General features: G+C 34.7%; 2 protein-coding genes across 7 annotated transcripts; one reads left to right on the top strand and one right to left on the bottom strand.

Annotated features, from left to right (window-relative positions):
- Positions 1-60: 60 nt before the first annotated feature.
- Positions 61-2,431, bottom strand: LOC106657322 (protein RER1). 3 transcript variants are annotated; one of them, XM_014378759.2, is made up of 6 exons: positions 1,672-2,065; positions 1,276-1,368; positions 1,099-1,203; positions 930-1,026; positions 640-857; positions 61-572 (listed from the first exon to the last, which is right to left on the bottom strand). In XM_014378759.2, the coding sequence occupies exons 1-6, from the start codon at positions 1,708-1,710 to the stop codon at positions 498-500; spliced, it is 627 nt and encodes a 208-aa protein (XP_014234245.1). In that variant the 5' UTR covers positions 1,711-2,065; the 3' UTR covers positions 61-497. The 3 variants fall into 3 exon arrangements, with proteins under 3 accessions (XP_014234245.1, XP_014234247.1, XP_014234246.1); XM_014378761.2 differs by lacking the exon at positions 1,672-2,065 and adding an exon at positions 2,083-2,431 and having other exon boundaries at positions 481-572; XM_014378760.2 differs by having other exon boundaries at positions 481-572; positions 1,285-1,368; positions 1,672-2,059.
- Positions 2,432-4,160: 1,729 nt separating this feature from the next.
- LOC106657401 (tyrosine-protein phosphatase non-receptor type 4) lies at positions 4,161-14,315 on the top strand. 4 transcript variants are annotated; one of them, XM_014378923.2, is made up of 16 exons: positions 4,161-4,361; positions 6,568-7,072; positions 8,364-8,575; positions 8,640-8,768; positions 8,837-9,053; positions 9,301-9,421; positions 9,496-9,583; positions 9,653-9,805; positions 9,883-10,115; positions 10,191-10,349; positions 10,433-10,613; positions 10,695-11,056; positions 11,129-11,331; positions 11,450-11,793; positions 12,236-12,520; positions 12,669-12,761. In XM_014378923.2, exons 3-16 carry the CDS (start codon positions 8,426-8,428, stop codon positions 12,750-12,752), a joined length of 2,709 nt encoding a protein of 902 aa, XP_014234409.1. In that variant the 5' UTR covers positions 4,161-4,361; positions 6,568-7,072; positions 8,364-8,425; the 3' UTR covers positions 12,753-12,761. The 4 variants fall into 4 exon arrangements, with proteins under 4 accessions (XP_014234409.1, XP_014234408.1, XP_014234411.1 ...); XM_014378922.2 differs by lacking the exon at positions 4,161-4,361 and adding an exon at positions 5,441-5,716; XM_014378925.2 differs by lacking the exon at positions 4,161-4,361 and having other exon boundaries at positions 5,725-7,072; positions 8,640-8,762.
- Positions 14,316-15,384: the final 1,069 nt, after the last annotated feature.

Below are 15,384 nucleotides of genomic sequence, written 5' to 3'. Positions count from 1 at the left end.
GAGAAAATCATAAAAGATGACTCACTAAATTTATTTTTAAGTTTTATTATATTTATCCTCTTTTTCTCAATGTTCACAATAAGTTGATCTAACACAATAACGAATGCTTATTGTTTTTAATGTTATTATTTTGTCCATAATCATGTAAGATCTAACAATACTTTGTACAATATTTATGTTACAAATATATTAAGACAATTCAATGTTATTAAAGATACACCACACATTTATACTGCACCAAGAATCTCCTCTTACAAAACAATTTTTAATAACACTTACACATTCACTCTTGGCTTTCCAACTTATCAAAAGTTTGGAACAATGCATTAGTTCATGTGTTATAAATTGTCATAAAAACAAAAATGCATTTATAGCTGATTTGAAATAGTTCTCAAAAATAAACAAACAAGTAAGATTTATAATATATAGTAATCTACCCACGTACACGATTTCGTTTCGTTCGTTAGCAGACATTCTTCATTCGACTTGATAAGAAATTACTTTCCATCCAAGTGATTTTGGTACTTTGGTTTTCCATACGTAAAAGGAATATATCTATACTTGATCATGTGCTAAAAAAAATACGTCAGTAAGAACAAATTTTCTTTCAAGCTTATAGAATTAAATTAAAGTTCTTACCTTTATTTGACGTCTCATTGTGATACACGTGAGCGTGATAAAATACATGACTAGTATTGGCCAAAATACTGGTACATTGAAGCATTCAAATAATGTACAAATTAAACCTATGAGAGTGGATTTACACACAGAGTACCAAAATTTGAATTCAGGTAATCTTCTGATGAAGGGTCTGAATTCTTCATTAGACCGCGTTGGTAATGAAGGTCCATCATTATCTTTTGAAAATATGATAAAATCCTTTAATGATTTAAAATTTGTGTCAAGTTATAATTAAGAAAATACTTTACCTTCAATTCCCATGGCTGGGTCATTTTTTGGGGTGAGAAATGATACAAAAAGATTTAGATGATAAATTCCCAATGCGTATGCAATAACATACCATCCCTAAAATAAAATTCAATTGTTAAATAATAAGCATTTAAGTAAAGTGAAAATAGTTCAAAGAATTCCTCTTACCTGAGATAATACTATTCGCAGCACAAATGTAATAACTAAGAAAAATGCAACTACCCATCTGGATGTAGTATGTGGTGTCCAAGAATCCAGCCAACCTTGATAGGTCTACAATTGGTAAAAATTAAGTTTGAAAATTTGATTCATATGATGCTACTTTTATGTACTATGTGTACTAACATTACAGACCTGTGACAATCTAGTCCATGCTTGGGTACAAATGTTTCCTTTTGAGGAAGATTGAATGTCCTCATCTTGCATCATTTTCCCTTCCTAATAATGAAAAATTTCAACAATTAGGATATGCTTGAAAACAGATCAATGAGTCATGGGATCTAATTAATCATTGACACACACGCAGGTACACTTGTACACGCTGGCGCGTACTTGACAAAGTTAGAGTATGTAATAACGTTCACTGCTCTACGAACGCACTATCTCACTAAACTTTCGGGTCTCATGATACCAATAAAACGATGAGTACAATCGCGTCTAATTAAAAGATAAAAGTTGAATCAAACGATAGTTTTCGACTGCCGTGTAGAAACGATCTAGATGACGAATACGAAAACTTACTTTTCGAAAACTCGTAAATATCGATCTTGAATTTGGCATCCGCTAGCATGAAAAATGTAAAAGTTGCCTGAAGTCAATGTATATAAAAACGGTCCAATGTAAACACGACGAGAATTTCGGCTGCGAGGCTATACGTACGTGAAAAAAACGAGATCACGTTATCACGAAGAGCTATGCGTACACTCACACAGATAAACGGCAGACAAATATGCGAGAGTGTATAGCTATAACCTAAAATTGAGCGAAACTCGTGTCATACGATTGTATATGTGTAAAGATATGCCAAAGGGGGAATATACGGGGCGGTGTCGACTGTCGGTGCAGTTTTTTGTCATTGTAATTATGCACTCGGCATGTACAACGTAACAACGATTAGCTCGCGGGAAAAAGAAATCTGCAAAAGAAACTGACCTATGCTATAGGATGTAATTATCCCAAGTGTCTACGCGCTGGATCGCGTGTTACAATGTTCTAGCGAAAAACAGTCTCCCAGGCAGGAACCGACGACACACGACTCGTCTGCCACAACTGGTGCGGGACCCGCGATAATGCTGCAGCGTTGTTGATACAAGCCAATGACTCGACTACAAGGTTGCAGAAGTAATCTGTTCACAAGTGCTCTCTCTTTCTCTCTCTCTCTTTCTACTCTTTCTATAATATGTACATGTGTTATTATTGGAGGTTCCGTTAGTCCGTCCAAGACAACACATAACACGTCACAACATCGAGTACGACGACGAACGACGAAGATAATATCAATGTGTGTGTGTATGTGTGTGTATGAGCGTGTAGATACGCGATACGCCAAAACGCCACCAACAGCGCCGCAGTACTGTGCGCTGCGAACGGGCGATTTAAAGTTTATTTATGTGCACTTTTATGCCAAAAAGAGCTTTAAATTGCCTAGCTCAAGGCGCGAGTGACAGTTTTTCATACGAAGAGCTCGGTATTAAAAATAGACCCTCTTGTACTTTTTCCTCGATATAAAACGATTGTACGTTAGTGGCGCACGGGACGGACTGATCGTGTAGAGCAGCGACTGCCGCCGGTGCCACGAAGGGTGACATCGACTATTGGAACTATACGGGAACAATACGGGAAATAATACAGCTCTTGCAATATGCTGGACGACCCAAAGTTAATTCACCTGCTAATATAGTGTATTTTATGTTTAACCTTATGGTTACTTTAACTAAATATCGTACGGATATTTCATGAAAAAGGTACCGCTTTCGCTTCCGCTTTCACGTACACGTAATCTCCCGAGCGATGAAACAGTTCCTAAAAAAAACCATTCGTTTGCTAGATTTCGAGATGAATGTATAGATGATGAAAGCCGCACATGGATTCGATTACTCGTCTATGTGTGTTTACATTTTTTGAAAACTTTCTACGACTTTTCTATAAACGTAAGGCTTTCTAATGCCCTAGATGTGCTCCAATTTTTTTTTTAACAAAAAAAAAACCCATATTGTACACGTATACGCGAATTCGACTCGATACAAATGTTATCAGAACAGTAAAATGTAATCGATGATTATTAGCAAGCTATATCGATCACCACAATTGAACTCTTAATCTCGTTTTCGTCGTTCGCCAGAATCAAATTGCATAGCTTTTATTATTTCGAATCAATCTATTAACTTATTGAAAGGATAAGAAAAATAAGAACAAAAAAAAAGTGAATTGATAAATTTCTCTTACAAGTATTTTGACATGAACATTTTCAAAATTCACCCATTACATTGCTCTATTTACACATTTATGCCAACTTTAATATGTTACAAGGTATATTATGAATGAAGCATCTTGTGTGTAATTTATTATTTCTGTGAAGATTCTAAGTAAAAAAAACATATCAACCATTTCGAATCTTGTTCAATCGATATAAGCGATATCTATTGGATTCGGAAATTTGACTCAATTTTTAAATCGACAATTTTATGCTGAAAGTGTGAACCAATATTATCTACTTCGCGATTGTACTCGCGTGGCCTCAAGTACATCCATCCTTTATGGCGTTTAATAGCTTTACAAACGGCAAATGCTTAAAACAATCAACGATATAGTACTTTTATGCGTGACAGCATCGCGCAGTAATGGAAAAAATGAGTCCTCGAGTAATAAGTATTGTAGTTTTTTTTTTTCACCTTCGGCTCTATTCTATTGGTGCCAGAGGGACGACTGTCGTTCGCTTATTGCTCCGTAAATCTCGGTTTGCGCAAAAAAAGAAGGAAGCAAAAAAGTGTTCGTTATCGAGGCGTGCTCGCGCGATTTCACGGATCGAGGATGATGCATCATTAGTCAGCCGGTGCGGCGTGTTCACTCAATACAACTCTCTCTCTCTCTCTCTCTCTCTCTCTGTCCTCTACTGTGTACGGTGCGTATGTGTAATAATGTATGTATAGGTGTGTCATATATGCGTAATCCATGTGGCTCACAAAGATTCAGTATCTTTCGAGGCATCGTTCGAATAGTCAAACGCGATATTTCACAGCTTATAATAATGTGTGAGTGTGCGAGTGCGGATAACGAAATAAAAAGCGTCGTTATCGAGCAATAAATTGAAATTCAATGCTCGATTATTACAGACAGAATTTGATCAAACGTCAAACGCCTGTCCACATTTACAATAAATTCGTACCCGGACAAAAGGAATATTTCCGAGCCGTTCATTCCTCGTACAACAGGTACTAAAGTGTATATTAAGTGTGCGTAATTGTGTGTGCCTCGCGGCCTTACATACTCGTACGATTCGCGGAAATTCCAATTTCCATTTCAATAGGCAGCTATTAAGCGCGGCGCAATTAAAAACTCGATTTCTCGATTTGATATAGTTTCTCGAAAATCGCGCGCCACAAGAGCGCGTGCCGTCACGGGAGAGCGCCTCGAGATCATTTCAACGTAAAGAATAACTCGTAACGAAATTTAAATACGATGGATGCGCGTCAGTGAAAATGTACGAAAACTATAAACAACGAGTTTGACGGGAAAACGTAGAGTCGCCTTATTTTGACGAAAGCACTCGAGATATCGAGATACGTATGTTGTCCGGCTAGACGCGCAAATCGAGCTGCTATGATTTCCGAATCACCTGATAAGCACAATAGCTCAGACGTAACGTAAACGAACAAAAAGTTGAAGATACGTAAGCGCGTTGCCAACGCTTGGCCACTGCCCCCGAATTGCGAAGCGTATAAACTCTAGGCGCGGATCAACATTTGGCTATAGGGGAGAAAGATCAACCACTTTGCGCGAGCGAGCGAGAACTCGGTCTATTATTAAAGCAGTGCAGCTGCACGCGCGTGACAAAGCATCCAGTGTGTGTATACTTACACGCGCACAGTTGCATCTCTTTCGCTCGCGTTCGCTTGCAACTGCCGCTTTCCTTTATAAACTCTGCTATATATATATATATATATATATAGTAAAATCCTCTTATACGAACCTGCCGCAAAAGCAGCAGCATCAGCGCAGGTGTTGTGTCTTCATCGATAACATTCGTTGTGTATAGCCTCTTAAAATGTACACCTTATTTATCTTCCTTAATTGGGTATCGATCTTTGTGCATCTTATAGACTGTTTCTAATATCCGCACGAAAATAGCCGCACAATACGAGTTCCATGTTTCTCTGAACTTTTATGACCAGTCTTATTCCTTCTCTGTCCTCCTACTCCTCTACTTNATGTCCGCGCTGTGTTATAATATATATAGGTATATACTTACTGCATTCAGCCGAGTCTCGTGTGCCGCTCGTCTATCTCGCACACGCGTTAGCTGCTTTGCGCGCGAGCCGTTGACTGCTACACAGCCTCTTATGATATTATAAGTATATGTACCAGTGTATATGCAACGATCGCCCCGTCTACGCCTACGTAGAGCCGTATAAAGTTCGTTTTATTTTCCGTCTTGCATATCTGCATTTTTGTGATTCATAATGTGGCGGTTGTAACTGCGTTTCTCACTCAAGAAAAATATAATCGCTAAAAGGAGCCGTAGCATCGATAGACGATCAAACCTTTGAATAATCAAAGACATAAAACAGTGAGTGATTCATCAACGGGATTTGACTGACAAATCGTTCCAATATAAGAGAGTCGTGTAGTGCACGCGTACAAATATTGTGTTGTTGAGAATCGTGTATAATTATCAAAATACTCATTACAGTGCGTTGTGTAGTCAAAGTATTAAAAAACCCCCCGTACAAACGTAATTTATATCATTTATAACTAGCGGCTACTTATGGGCTGCTACTGTGCGACGGGTGCAGCGGCAGTCGCGAAGCAAATTCAGAGGAGAGAAAGAGATTTACAACGAGCGTATCATATGTATACCTATACATATATACAGTATATATAGTGGAGTATACGATCTCTCTTTTCGCGCAGTGTCTTATCTCTGCTCGGTAATCCGAGGCCAACGGCCACCGTTTGCAGTATACACACGTATACGCACACCGACACAGACACGGAGACAAACGCGTGTGCACACTGCCGCTCACACATGTACATGCAACGGCTACTTGCATTTACATAAGGTGTTGCTGCGTTTTATAAAAGGTGTATATGTACTCAGCGGAGCTTTTGGAAGGGCAGCTGTGCCAGGGCTGGCGTATATCCTATCGCTAGTTCCGCGAGCGTCTACCGTATAACCTCTCCCCAGGGGGTTCTTTCTCTCAAAGTTGACACAGACACACATACTTGTATGCTACGCGCGCATTATATATACGTACACACAGTTCCGTCGTCTATACAATACGAACGTACTATATACATGCTTTCATTTTTGTCCTGTTCTTTTATATACGCGTTGGCACAAAAGAAAAGTCGACTTGCTGCCGCTGCCTTGTCTGTATGAGCCTTAATCGAGGACATCCTATGCACGTCTTCTTTCAGATTCATCGTCCAAAGTGTACCTGATTTATCATAAAACACAAGATCATAAAAGCGTATCGAGTGTATGCGTAACAAAGAGAGCAAGAAAGAGCAAGAGCAGAAATTAACGGCACCGGTCATTCATCGTTTTACTTGCCAACAGCAAGAAAACCCAGTGCGATCAGCATCAAGCCAACCGTTTTTGAACGTGCAACCTATATCTAGTGCCTAATAGTTTTCCGTCCGGCTAACAAGTATATTTTTTATGTATACGGATAAATAAGAGTGTCCCTGTGCGCGGGTGCATTTGTGCTGAAAAAGTTTAATCCTGTGCCCAATTGTGCCTAATTACGTTTGATTGTCAAAATAAAGCGTCGACTCCGGCCTTTTTATACGACGACGACGACAACGACGTTTGAGAATACACATTGCAACCAGTGCCGATGGTGTCTTGCCTTCTTAATCGAAGGCATCGATTCAAATTCATCTCTGCCAAGTTCCTAATTACTTTATTTATATCATGAATGTAAGTACTTCTTTCGACTTGTCAATAAAATGAACCAACTCCGAAATTTGTAAATACTTTTTCAAGTACAATTCATGCATTGTATGATTTCATGGAGAATCTTAGGAAAATATCAGTTTTGATTTGTTTTCTACAAAATATTAGTTTGACTTGAACAAAATGTAATTTAAGATAAAAGTCCATTTTAAGATTGAGGAAGAATATTTAAGTGGGAAGAAGCTATAAAAAATTTACAAAAGTTTCTCTTCATTCAAACTTGTTTATTGTTATGAATTATCTAAAAATAAATGACCTAATTACTTTTGCAATTTGAAAAGAACATTCCAAATTCTAATTACAACAATACTTACATTTTCTTTAAGCTTATCAATTACTGTATGGATAAGAATAACGATAGTGATTCTAACATTTTAGCTTAAGACAAACGTGATGAGAGTTAATTATGTGCCTACTCCTTCTTTGATGAAGTGCATCATTGGGAAGTTATTTCTGAGTTGCCAAAACTATTTTGAGAATTCTATGCTCCATATTACCTTTGAATCATTGACGATTAGTTGCTGAGTTAAATTATATAACTATCTGGATCACTGACCTTGGTTGTAATTCAGGATTATGACATCCATGGAATGTAAATAAAAAAAAAAGTGCATTATAATTTGATTTTATGAGTTATTTGAGTGTTTTTAATTTGATGTTTGCACTTGTCTTGTTGCTAATTTGTATCATAAAGAATATGCCATTCAAAATTTAAAGTCAATTGTAAATTTAACTGTAATAAAATCGATTAAAATAATATTATTTGAGTTTATCACAGTAGTTTGTACGAATTTTATTTCTAAATGTAAAGTATTTAGTTTTTATCTTAATTCTAATATTCATTTGAATTTTACCTGCTATATTATTTTTAAACTTAAACTTAAGTCGCTACAGTCTTAGGTTTAGTAAATACTAAATTTTTGCAGTGTTCAAATATAAGAAGAATATAAGTAATAATTTGCTTTTGTTTTAATTTTTTTTCTCTTTATATTTATTAATCCACTGTAAAACATGAGCAAATTACATAATTATCTACTATACTTAATTTTGTAGTACATAGTATGTTGATCAGTAATTTATTTGAGTTAATGATAAGAATTCTTATTATCTCTAGAAGGCTTCAAATAAAAAATCCATCTTGTGTTCAGGTTAAATATCAATAATACTTCAGAAGCAAACAACTTTTTTGTGTTACAAGTGTTTTAATATAGAAAAATGATGCAAAATATTAATAACGTTTTAAACTTATTTTCAGGTAATCAAAGTATCCATGAGACGGTGTCCCAAAGGTGGATAACTCGTCTGCGTTTACTGGAAATGATAGATAGTGTTTCTCGACGTGCTCTGAGTGGCTCCTGTGGGAGCTACCACGTTCGCAGTGCAGAACTGGCGCGCGATAAGAAACATAAAACCCTTTCCGCCACTGTTGTCTTTTTGGATGATACTCAGCATTCATTTCAATTAGATGTATGTATCTCATGGTAAAATATGATTTTTATTTTATAATTGTAATTTTGTGAATCTTTTACAGAAAAAGGCGAAAGGGCAAGCTCTCTTAGATTTAGTATTTCAACATTTAGAATTAGTAGAAAAAGACTATTTTGGTTTACAATATGCTGAGAATAGTTCAATGTCCTCAACTCCAACATCGGATGTAATGGTTATTACTTTTTTATTAAAAATTTTTGAATAATTTCAGAATAATATCATCTTGTTCATGTTTTACAGAGATGGCTTGATGTATCTAAATTAGTTAAAAAACAATTGAGAAGTAAAGGAGGACAATTCTTTTTCCGGGTGAAGTTTTATGTTTCTGATCCAAGTAAATTACAAGAAGAGTATACTAGGTATCAATTTTATTTACAAATCAGAAGGGATATATTGCAAGGAAAGCTTCAACTTCCTCCTGCCACTGCTTGCCTAATAGCTAGTTATACGGTTCAATGTAAGTATTTAAAATATTTAGTATAGAATATTACTGCACTAAGCCAGAAAAACAACAAAATGTCCCAAAGCCCACATTGCCTCGGTCGCTGTTTTTCCTGGCTTAGACCTTTACATGGTTTTTCATAGCCAGTATTCCAAAAATATTATTTTCCACTTTGCACAGCAAGAGAAAAATAATCACTTAACGGCCGCTGGTATAAAAAAATTAATAATATAAAAAGGAATATGTGCTACTTTAATTGCAGCTGAAATCGGGGATTATAATCCAGAAGAACATGGCATTGGATATATATCACGTTTACAATTACTTCCAAATCAGACCGAAGAAATGGAAAGAAAAATATGTGAACTTCATAAATTACATAAGTATGTGAATTTTTTACCCTACATGCAAATTTCTCAGTAAAAACTAATTTTAAAAGTGAAAATTTTTGTTTTAGAGGTCAATTACCATCCGATGCCGAATTTAATTTTCTAGATCACGCTAAACGCCTTGATATGTATGGAGTTGAGCTACATAAAGCTAGGGTAAATGTATAAAATTTCCTGAAATATTTACTTACATGGGTGAATGAACTTTTATTTCATTTCTTATAGGATTCAAATAACAAAGAAATTTACTTAGGAGTAACGTCAGTAGGATTAGTAGTCTTCCAAAATAATATAAGGATAAATGTCTTCTCTTGGGTGAAGATAGTTAAGATCTCTTTTAAACGTAAACAATTTCTCATTCAATTGAGAAGAGAACAGGTAAAAATCGATAATTATTGAGTATTATTGCATGATTAGGAAAACCATCATTACATAATAACTTTTATGTTATATAGTCGGAGAATTTTGACACTTTGTTGGGTTTTAACATGCAAACATACCGTAGTTCTAAGAGTTTGTGGAAATCATGCGTCGAACATCACACATTCTTTAGATTACACAGTCCAAAAATGCGATCGCGGCGATTTCCACTGGCGCTTAGCAGTCGATTCACCTACTCAGGTCGTACGGAATTTCAAACAGTCGAAGATGGAAAACATCGATCTAGAGTAGAACGAACATTCATAAGGTAACACGTTAAAAAATAATTTATCGACTTTTCAAACTAATCGTTAGCATAACATTTCTCATTAATTTTTTTTAGATCACCTAGTAAAAAATTACTTCAAGGAATCTTGCCATCTTTGTCGGAAGATAAAGGTAAGATTTCTGGAAAATCTTCAAGATCTAGCGATAATAAGGTACAATTATCTGGTTCTTGTAAACCTCGATCTGCTTGGGTTGAAGGAAATCAAAGTGATGAGTAAGTATTTGTAAAATTATTATATAATGCAATTTATTTGCTAAAAGACCCGTTGGAATTAATTTATACTGTTTTTACAACAGCGAAGGTGGTTTTCTGACTCTTCGCGAGGACGTGACAGGAAATTCGCACGCCCCGAGTACAGGTGCTTTTTCGCCTGTACTAGGTAACCGAGTTATAACTTACGCAGACGAAGATCCAAGCGTTGAACGAAATGTTTATGATGTGCCGGAATTTAACGAATCAACCGGCACACCGGCCCCAGTGAGTTTTAATTGTTTTATATCTAATTCAATTTTTTGGAAAGGTCATTCAAACTATACTGCTCTATGACTTTTATTTTAGCTGCCAAAATTTCATGTGTTAGATGAAAGTCTTGTCACTATCAGATTAAATCCTGACGATCAGGGTCGATTTGGTTTTAACGTGAAGGGTGGATTAGATCTTGATATGCCAATATTGGTATCACGTGTGGCTGCAAATACACCAGCTGATCGTTGCTTTCCTAAACTAAATGAGGGTGACCAAGTAATTTTAATCAATGGCATTGATGTCAATGGCATGCTTCATGAGCATGTTGTCAATTTAATCAGACAGTCAAGAGACTCTGGAAATGGCGAACTCACGCTTACGGTAAAACCTAATGCTTTATACAACGTTATTGCTGGTCCGGATGAGCAAAATGTTGAAAAAGAATCGCCATTCATGTAAGTAATTCATCTCTTATGATTTAACAATTTTCATTTTGGATCAACTATAAAAGTATTAATTTTATAAAGATATGTACCTGAAGTACCAACTCAAGCAGTAGTTGGTTCGGATGCGTTATCACAGTCGATGTTACTTATTAAAGAAGGCCTTACCAGTGGAGTAGTTGTCAGTCGTTACGAATCTCTTTATCGTAAAAACCTTGAATTAACATCCCTCGAATCTAAGAAACCTGAAAATATTATTAAAAATCGATACCGAGATATATCTCCTTGTAAGTATTTAAAAATGATCTCATTAAAGTTTTATTTTGAATAAATGTTCTATTTAATCAAATTAAAAAACAAACATTCGAACGGATTAAACTATAATATTTTGTTACATTTTCGCAGATGATGTCACCAGAGTCGTATTAATGGGCAGTGTGGATGGTGACTACATAAACGCAAATTATGTAAACATGGAGATTCCTGGCTCTGGCATAATCAATCGCTATATTGCCACTCAAGGTCCCCTTCCTCACACGGTCATGGACTTCTGGCAGATGGTACTAGAAGCTGGTAGTACTCTAGTCGTCATGTTAACAACTTTGGCAGAAAGAGGTCGAGTGAAATGTCATCAGTATTGGCCGGATCTTAATGATTCTTTAACGATAAAAAATTTAATCGTCAAGTGTCGATCAGAGACGATCGAAGATACTTTTATCTTCCGGGAATTCGTGCTGATTGATACTAACGTAAGTGAAAAAGTTATCGTCTTTTATTTGGTAGTTTTTTCTTTCTATTAGTAGTTACTTATGATATATTTGAAGAAGTTCTTTTTCCATCTAAGAAAACGATTTGCTCAAAATAAATGATACAAAATTACTATAACGTCGGGCTTGAATAGTGACTCAGCATAAACCATAACTGCAGAAATACATTCAGTATTCTGCAACATCTTGAGAGCAAATTTTCATGCCGTGATTTATCTTTAACAAAGACTTGATTGCGTTTGTGCTTTATCTAATGAAAACTTAACAAGGTAATTTACACAAAGCCAATAAGAGCGTTTTAAGAACAAACCAGTTAGTGATTTAAATTCTTTCATAAAAACATATAAACATAAGCTAAAAAACATTGCGAATAACACGATCTAGATAAAATTCATTACAACGACTACTCTTCTTTTAATTACAGACGAACGAAGAGCGCGACATAACACATATGCAGTATTGCGCCTGGCCGGATCACGGAGTTCCCAGCGACTGGAGACAATTCGTACTATTCACGGAACGGGTTCGAGCTGCGCGCTGTGGCAGCGTCGAGCCTGCAGTGGTTCATTGTTCTGCTGGTATTGGACGTACCGGCGTACTTGTACTCATGGAGACAGCTCTGTGTCTCATTGAAGCCAATCAGCCTGTCTACCCTCTCGAAATCGTTCGCTCAATGCGGGATCAACGGGCCATGATGATTCAAAATGCTGTAAGTTTACACTTCTATCTACATGATGTGCGCATACCATGGGGGTAGTCTCGAATTTCTTAAATATTCATTGCATGCTCCGAGATTTTTTTACTGGTAAAAATTTTCATTTTATATTTTTATCGAAATTAATTGAGTTTTTTTTCAGAGTCAATACAAGTTTGTCTGTGAAGCTGTTCACAATGCATACACTGAGGGTATAGTCAAACCCCTTCCTGAATTCAATAGATGAAATGAGAATATAAGTAGAAAGTGATAGCCTTTACGAAGACAAAGCGTAAATCATTCATCTTTTCCAATTAGTATGTAGGGTGAATAATACATCAGTGTAAAAAAAGCAACTCATCATTTTACATTCTTCGACAATAATGTTGTATCGGTTCATTGTAATAGAAATTTATTATAAAATATTGTAGAAAAATTAAGCTTAAATTAAGTAACGTAGCTTAAAGTATGTTTCGATTATGCATGATGCGTAATAACTGATCAGTTATTTCTATAAAGAACGTAATTTATCACAAATTTCTTAATTTGGGAATTTCAAAAAAATAGTACATGATTCTGATAGCTTACTGATCACCGTGATATATGTATAGTGTCTGATCAAACATAGATTCTTAGATAAACTTAATATTTTAAAATTTTATTTGATGGTTATAAATGACTTTGTGCAAAGTATGAATGATCGATCAATTAAAATAATTTCTCATTTTATAAAGTTACTTGCAGGGTGATAAATATGCAATACTTCTAATTTTTACAGAAGAATTGGTAATCATTTACTTGATCTCTAACAGTTGTCTGTTTTAGTCTATTTTAATTCAATTTTTATGACATAATTTGTTTTTATCAATAGTTTATTCATGTTAAGATCATGATGCAAAAACAAATATAATCTTAAAGATTAAAAATCTAACAAAAAAGCCATTAATTTCTTTATGGATTTTTCATGTAGAAAATTCTTACCCTTTGTTTAAATAATTTTCCTGGAAAATCTTTACTGTCGTCAGTTGGAAATTAAATTTCTTTTTTTTGGATAAGCTGGTTTTTAATCATTCTACAACTATAAGCTTTTACAAATTCAAACTAATAAATTCATAATTCTAATAAATTGATTATCAGGCCGAAGTCATGAAAATCAGAAAAGCTCTGGGGTACGTGTAATTACTGGTCGAGGCGAAGCTGACGGCAGTTAATATACTAATCTTTTAATCGATCGGTTAATATATGTAAGGGCTTATAAAATTTAACTTTATCCAGTCATTGATAATGTACTGCTTGCTTTTTTATATAAACAAGTTGGGTTAGAACTTACATTTTAGAATTAATCATGTTCTAATTATCGTAAAAACCTCAACGAATGTAAGTTTTTGAGACTTAGTAGTTCATTTTATTAATTTCAGAAAGTTGAAAATTTAGTAAATGCTTATTTACACAATGATTCATTCGAAATTTGGTAGATAACATTTAGTACAAAGACCAGAGAAAGCCTTAATTGTTAAAGATGTACAACGATATCTCACGTTGAAGATAGAGATTATTAACGTTACCGTATGTAGGAGTATTGCTTGAAAAAATTTTGAAAGTAATTATCGGATATAATATTTAAAAATTGTTCTTATTGTCATTTAGATGTAATGTATTTTACATAAATAAACGATTTCTTAGGAATCGCTCACTATAATTTATTAAATGGTCATAATGAAAACTGAAATTTAATGCAATAGGTAGTTGTCTAGTCTTGAAAAAAAGAAACTTGTACTTTTGGAATGAATAAATGGAGATTTTTTAATAACTCTATTCCTAATTATTTTTGCTAACCATGTATTGTTTCAGAAATGTTTCCTTCAATAATTTTAGAAATATGTTCATTAAGTTACTCTACATTTTCTATTAATTTATAATTTGAATCTTTCATAAGCGCATAGGCTTCGTGAGAAATACGTGCATACATATCTAGAAGAGAAATTTTATCAGCTAGAAATGATGTCTTTGCTTATTTTATCTCATTTCGCATTTCAGTCTTTATTTTCTTTTAAATTAGAAGCTCCGTAAACTGGATTTTTCAGACAAAAAATATAACATTACTGAATTTTTTTTAAAATTGAAGATCTGATTTGGTAAAGATACTTATGAATTTTAAACAAAATCTTATTTTTTATCCTACCGTATGTGTTTTCTTCGCTTAAACAAATCTTTTATTAAAAAAAGTCTGAATTCTTTAGTCTGATCCTAAAAATAATAGTAAATAATAAAGTAAACTTTATTCAGTTTTTAAAAATTAAGATAATTTTACACCTGTAAATAAAACATTATCCACGGTAGGACTAATTTCATAACTTTCAAATGTCGAATCGATCTATCGAACTATCAAAATTACTAGATAATGATCCTCATTTAAAAAGTACCCTTTATCATCTAAAGAGTACTCTTTATCTAAAAGTGAAATTATACTTTTTGCACTTTAAAGCAATTCCAATATGGGACACACACACTCTAGATGTAATATATATATCGTCTTCGCTGTGAGCAACATGGTGCATAAAAGCGCCGTTTTTGAGAAGCAATTTAAACACCTTGGGATTTGATATTGCAATAGCAAATGGGGTATTTGGCTAATTATCAACTACTTTTCGATCAACATAGCAGCGAAAAACTGGATCAGGTTTAGTCTTTTGCAGCTAAGTGCAAAAAAGTAATTTTTACGTCTCCCATTGTACCTGCAACATTTTTATGGAGTGCTCCAATACAATACCTTTAAACAGTTCTAATGTGATGGGATCCATGAAAGAGACATGAGAAATGTATGAATAGAACCTTGAGCTCTGATTTATTTCATCTAATTTACATAAGGTAAATAGCCG

Source organism: Trichogramma pretiosum, unplaced genomic scaffold (genome assembly GCF_000599845.2).
Source record: "Trichogramma pretiosum strain Unisexual culture from Peru unplaced genomic scaffold, Tpre_2.0 scaffold15, whole genome shotgun sequence".
NCBI classification, from domain to species: Eukaryota; Metazoa; Arthropoda; class Insecta; order Hymenoptera; family Trichogrammatidae; genus Trichogramma; species Trichogramma pretiosum.
This window is presented reverse-complemented; position numbering and strand designations above follow the sequence as displayed.